The sequence below is a fragment of the Asterias rubens genome, chromosome 7 (genome assembly GCF_902459465.1).
Source record: "Asterias rubens chromosome 7, eAstRub1.3, whole genome shotgun sequence".
Taxonomy (NCBI): domain Eukaryota; kingdom Metazoa; phylum Echinodermata; class Asteroidea; order Forcipulatida; family Asteriidae; genus Asterias; species Asterias rubens.
In genome coordinates, this window is record NC_047068.1 from 15,103,733 (window position 1) to 15,110,368 (window position 6,636).

The 6,636-nt window shown below is 36.9% G+C and overlaps 1 protein-coding gene across 2 annotated transcripts; it reads left to right on the forward strand.

The window, feature by feature from the left end:
• On the forward strand, positions 1–3,781 carry LOC117292247 (retinitis pigmentosa 1-like 1 protein). 2 transcript variants are annotated; one of them, XM_033774232.1, is made up of 5 exons: positions 1–409; positions 951–1,071; positions 1,305–1,444; positions 1,540–1,623; positions 1,892–3,781. In XM_033774232.1, the coding sequence occupies exons 1-5, from the start codon at positions 71–73 to the stop codon at positions 3,407–3,409; spliced, it is 2,202 nt and encodes a 733-aa protein (XP_033630123.1). In that variant the 5' UTR covers positions 1–70; the 3' UTR covers positions 3,410–3,781. The 2 variants fall into 2 exon arrangements, with proteins under 2 accessions (XP_033630123.1, XP_033630124.1); XM_033774233.1 differs by lacking the exon at positions 1,540–1,623.
• Positions 3,782–6,636: the final 2,855 nt, after the last annotated feature.

Sequence of the window (6,636 nt, forward strand, 5' to 3'; positions counted from 1 at the left end):
TTTTGTTTGCAATAAATATAAAAACTTTGTGTCAAAATTAAATAGCTTTGGTTTAGATTTAAGATTCAAAATGGCTGCGCCCATGAGCGAAGAAACGATGTCTGAACCAGAGGAAGAAGAACCGGGGGAAATCAACGAAATCAACCCATTATCTCCCTACTTCAATCCTTTAAAAGCTTTATACTCCTCGAAGATTGCTCTGCCTTTCCCTGAGGCATCAGTGTTCGACAATTTGTACCAGTATGAAAGGGTTACAGGCAGCCGTGAACAAGCACGACAAGGGGGAGTCCGAGACCGGGGAAAGGATGGTGGAGCCGCCGGGAGCAGGGCCGCTTCACACGGCGGGCAGCCCCATGGTCCGTCACTGTCGGTGCCGGTGGCACAACAGAACATTAAGAGCTCCCGACCGGTAAGATTAATTGGGAATTGAAAGCCCATCCAAACCAAAAAACAAACAAAGTAAAAAACAAAACAACAAAAACAAATCTTAAATTAAAATCAATATTGGCAATAACAAACCAAAATTGTATTAAAAAAGGTCTCTCTATAATTAAGTAAAGTTTTAGGTGGTTAAAAACATGTTTGTTTGCATTTTAATGCAAATAAATTTTCCCCAAAGTTTTCATAAATTACAAATTCTAATTCAAAACTAAACAACAACAAAATTCATAAAATGTCACTAAATAAAATAAAATGATAGGCCTATTATTATACTATTATGCAAATACAATACATTTCAAAAGTGTAAACAAATATGGAAAGTTCATGTATCGCATTGTATACATTTTATTGGAGAAAGGGAAAAATAACATAAGACTCTGAAAGTCAAACCTTAATCATTATTAACAACTCCGGAACTTTATTTATCATCTGTACTCTGTAGCTCTGTCAAACTGAAATTAATTTGGTGATGATTGCTGGAATTTTTCTTGAACTTTTTCCCCCATCAGATTCAGAGGCGAAATGAACCAGTACAGCTTGGGACTGGATTTAGAGCAACTAAGGACATGCTTATTGACACACAGAAGTACAAACCTGTAGTCTACAGAAATGCTCTTACAAGAATGTCAGGTTTGTAACAAGAAAAAATAAACAGAGTTGAACAAAGCAAAAAAAAAAAAAAAGGAAACAAATTACAGGGATTTAAACCATCGACCTCCAGTTTAACCTGCCAGCGTGTTTACCAACTGAGCTATCTAGACACCTGTGTTAGCAGTTAGTATTTTTTTGGCAGTATCTTTATTGGGTTTACCCAAAATATGAGCCCAATGAGTACCTATTTTTGTTTATTTTCTTGTTGACAGAGTATGCCACTGGACCGTTATCAGTCCTGTTTCGCTGCATGAATGAGCGCTGTAAGGTCAGGGTCTGTACAAGGTCTTTCAAGGGGTTACGGAGCATCTGCACCGGATATGTAGTCACATTCGACAAATTCTTCAATATGGTAAGTTGAGATCGCTGTTCATCTTAGGAATTTGTTTACAATTTAGAATTAAAATTTAAAGATAGTTCTTACCATTATTTCCTGTTTCCTCCTAGGCCCTCGTCGATGTGGATGAAACATGGAGAAGGCCCTCTACTGGTCAGCGATTTTACCATGAGGAGAAATTGACATTCTCAAAGGTATATTACACTAACATATTTACAGTGAGAAGTAGCAACAGTCACATCAGCTGGATCGATTCAAGAGCTACTGGTTCCAGAGTTATTTATCACTTTACATTGCAGTGTTTTCCCATTAAAATTGCAGGAACTCTGAATCCTGATGCTGTCTTTTGGTTTTATAAGGATTTGAAGAATGGCCCATTAAAGAGATGAGGTTAGTATGTATCCCAATCAAAATTGTTTGGCTCGAAACATTTTGTAACTGGGTGACTTTTTTCTTCTTCAGATAATGGAGAGTACAACATATAATCCAAAGGATTCTGTCAAGTTAACAGAGTTTGACAATTCAAAAGCACAGCGTTCAACAGAGACAAGACAGCTGCAGAGGGAGACTGCAGCTTCAACATCACACCCTAGAAGGAGTTCCAGTTTGCCAGATAGAGACAGACTCCGGACATTAGAAACGTCTGGTTCAACAGAGGTAGGAGCAAAGCCATCTCCCTCACATTCCAGAGACGGAGGACAACTGGACCAAAACAAAAGCAAAGATTTGCACGAGAGGAGAAGCAAACATACAAAGGAACAAAGTCACAGACCTTCACAAGAATACAAAGAAAAGGACTTTAACAAAAACTCACAAAAGCACGTTCCAAAAGGTTCGCTTGAGAGCAGTCGCAAGGAATCAGAGAAGCACAGTCACAAAGCTATGCAGGAAAGAGGTCGACCAGAATCACGAGAGAGCAGTCGCAAAGGTTCACAGAGAAGTAGTAGTTGCAAAAGTTTGCAGGAGAGCAGTAGAAAAGATTCTGAAGAGCTCAGAGTGAAAGCCACCCAGAAGAAGAGTCGCAAAGATTTGCAGGATCGAAGTTCAAAACATGGAGAAAGAAAAAAGGAAAAAACAAAAAAGGACAAGAGACATGAAAAGGTGAAGAAGAGTGAAAAAGATTCGCAAGATTCTCTGTCAAGAACAGGTACTACAGATAAGGAAGCAGAAGGAGGTGGTTCAGCAGAAGATGAAGATGACATTGAATTGCTGCAGAAGCGTTTTGCTGCTTTGCAGAAGGAATTAACAACGCTATCTGATGATGATACAGAGACACAGGAGGAAGAGGGAGAAGAGGCAACAGAAACTGACATTGAAACTCTCCAGAAGCGTTCCGCGGCTCTTCTGAAGGAATTAACAACTCTCTCTGATGATGCGACAGAGGAGGGACAGGAGGCGGCAGAGGGAGCAACAGAAACTGACATCGAATTGCTGCAGAAGGGTTCTGCTGCTCTACAGAATGAATTGACATTGCTCCCTGTTGATGAGACAGCGGCACAGGATGAGGATCCGGGAGGGGGAGCAACTGTAATGGAATCTCTCCAGAAGCGTTTTGCTGCTTTGCAGAAAGAATTATCAACACTCTCTGACGATGAGGAGGAGGGGAAGGGTGAGAAAGGGACAACAGAAACTGAAATAAAGAAAGCAGACTTAGAATCGGTCACAGATTCTCAAATCATAAATAGTGGCCAACCAACGACACAATTGGCTGAAGGGTCAAATGAGGTCATTGACATCAAATGTCAGGCAGAGCCTAGTTTAGTGGGGAAATTTGAAATAACACAACATAGCAAGGCTGTGGTTCACAAGGAGACTGATGTTGAACATACTGAAAGTGAAGCTAGAACTAAAGAAAAGATGAGGGGTGGGAGATTGAAGATTAAACCTGAAGACTTTAAGAGGAGGCACGTGAACCAGTTGTTCATTCGAGGCGATAATGTGGTGCTTGTATCTGTGGACAGTAACTTACTACCGAGATAATACCTTCAAATCTATGCACTGCGCCCAATTTCATACAGTGGCTTTAAAGGCCATGTCACTCGGGCAATTTTTTTCAGGCATTTGGATGCAACAACTTGCACTACATGTTTATGCAAAAGGAACACTTCAACAGCAACTCACTGTCCCCAAGAAAATAATGGTGAAACTTTAATGTGAATCATTGAATGTTCTTATTTAAGATTGCCTGGAACTGTTTGGCTGTAAATTGCCTCGTGTGATGTGGCCTTTAGCAAAAACACTGTGTGGCACTTGGATAAAAGAAAAACAGTTGTATTTGAAAACAAAAGATTTTTTAATTTTATTGAAAACTCAATAGATCAAGATAATGTATGATTTCAGGTCCAGTACTTTGCCACAAAGATTGCCTGGAACTGTTTGGCTGTAAATTGCCTCGTGTGATGTGGCCTTTAGCAAAAACACTGTGTGGCACTTGGATAAAAGAAAAACAGTTGTATTTGAAAACAAAAGATTTTTTAATTTTATTGAAAACTCAATAGATCAAGATAATGTATGATTTCAGGTCCAGTACTTTGCCACAAAGATTTTCCATTTCTACATTATCTTGATTCTGGTGTTACAAAATTTTCATTGCCACAGTTTTTTTAAATATATTTCTACATCATACTGAAGTCAGCTTAGTGTTTTACACAAGGTATAAATTATTTTACCATGTTTTGGAACAGTCTCAATTAATTATACAACTTTATATTATAAATGGGAAAACAGCTCAATTTGTTTTGATGTTTGGTATAGTTTAAGTTAGCATTTAAAAAGTAGCTTACTTTTGAGAACATGATTTTATGAACAAATTCAATCGAAATAGTAATACTTAAAAGATTTGATTTCAACTACACCTTACAAGCAACATAAATACAAAATACTCCATTAAAAAGTATTCACAAATACTTTCCCAGAAAAAAGGAAAAAATGCTTTGGTTCTTCTCTTTTTGCCCCAAGATAATTAATTGATCCCCCAAAAAGGGGATAAACCAACCAAATTGGAAGTATTCTTATAAGTGAGATGTTTACAGTGTTCTAGTACTTGTACTTAGTACTCAAACTGTTCTAGTACTTGTACTCCGGGACTATCGTTTTGATGGTACTCGTACTTGGATAGCAAAGCACTCACAAGTACTTGAAGTCCATACTTGATACTCGACTGAAAAATAATTTGGTACATGTATTCAGAGATCCAAGTACTTAGTTCTTAGAACTTAGTACTTGGCTTTTGGACTTTGTACTTGGATATCAACATACCATAGTATTTTGATGGAAGTAGTCTTCTGGAGGACTGATGCTAGTCTAAGCTTAATAAACGGCATGCTTCCAGATTGAAAGAACAAACTTGTAAAATTTGTTTCTTGGTGATCGTTCTTGTAATATTTTTGGTTATGCTATTAGTTAATGATAAAAACCCTCATACAACATAACGTAACAATAAAAATTACAAGGCGTTATTCCATCATGATCATAGTGCATATATAAAAGAAAGTAACATGGATATAGGTGATTCTTATGAGCTTTACAAAACAGAGATACAAGTTAACAGATTCCCTAATGACAGGAGGAAGATTGTTCCAAACCAATTGGGTCCAGCTACACTCAATGTTTTTTTGACCCAGAACTTTGTTGGGTGTGGACCGAAGACGGACGACATATTATGGCCGGGACTTGAGCTTTCAACGGCCTGACTAACGTGCTGGCGCTCTACCAACTGAGCTATCTAGCCCTTATGTTGGCAGTCCCCTTTTGTCAATATCTGTGTTTGGTGTGCCAGTCACAAGCCATTGCTTTTGAATAAAGGCGTTAAATATGAACTCACATATTACTTTGTAATACTTTGGTAATGTCTGCAAAGTGCATCATAATATAAATTGGAATCTAAATCTACCAAATCATGTGAAAAAAGAAACAACACTTTTAAATCAAAATATTTGTTGGTAAACTGAATGACAAGATAGCAATATGGTAAAAAGAAATCTACTAAAAAACCTACTAACAAAAATTACAGAAACAGGCAAGCCTCTTTAGTGTTTTTAAATTTTTTTTATAGATTATTGAGGGCAAAAAACAAATTAAAAGATTATGAATGCAAAATATATTTTCTAAATCACACAACTAGCGATATGCGAATTAGAACTTTTTTCATTTGTACCAACATGCCCATCGTGGCCACAAATGGGTGCAAGCTTTGACCACTTCCTTTCACATAAAGAGGTCAAAGCTATTAATATTTCTGTTGACATTTTTACTGAAAAAAGTTGATTAAAAAAACGAATAATACTAGCAAGTAATCTTGGCGTTCTGTGATTATTATACAAAAATAAATGGCCTCTAAGACCAAAGGTTATCAAATCCATACTGTCAATTAGAAGAAGAAAAAAACATTTTAATAATTTAATAAATAATCTCATTTACAAAACGACTTTTTCTTATACTGAAGATTTCATTCCAGAGGATGGCAGCAGGTCAAACAAGTTGTTGACAATTTCATTTTAGGCAAGTGAATGGACTCAACTTCTTAAAGATGGGGCAAATAATTGGGTTAACAGAAAAATCTCATTTTTATTAAGGGATTGTATATGTTTGGCAATAGGAGACTTTCCAACGCTAGGTGGCAGCAGACATACTGGGTAAATTTCCATTGTTTACGTAGTTCTGAACATGCGCATAATTCTGAGAACAATGGATTTACCCGGTAAGTCTGCTGCCCTCTATCGTCCCAGAAAGTCTCCCATTGGAACTCACTATAGTTATATACCATAAAACTAACCTGTGAGAATTTCATTTCAAAAGGTTGTAGTGTTTTTGAAAAAAAATGGAGCGGGTATGTTCATGCAGGAAAAATAATCTTCAATTGGAATACACAATCTGAGAAATGTTACTGTCGGTAACGCTTCTCGGATTAACATTTTTGGGGGATAACAAGTTTTATCTTTTTCCATAGCCGCAGTTATTTGAAGTTAAAAGTTTCTCAAACTGCATAAACTATCCAGAGCTTCTGTAATTCTAACCAAGTTCCTTTTTATTGCCATTCATTTTCAGAGTCATACCAAACGTATACAGACCCTTGAAATGCTATTGTATGATCCTCATACGTATAAATTGAAGTTTCTTCCTCAAATTTACTCTCTAAGTTTAATACGCATTTTAAAAAGCGATATGACAATTTTGTTTACACTATCAATATTAAATAAATAATTTGG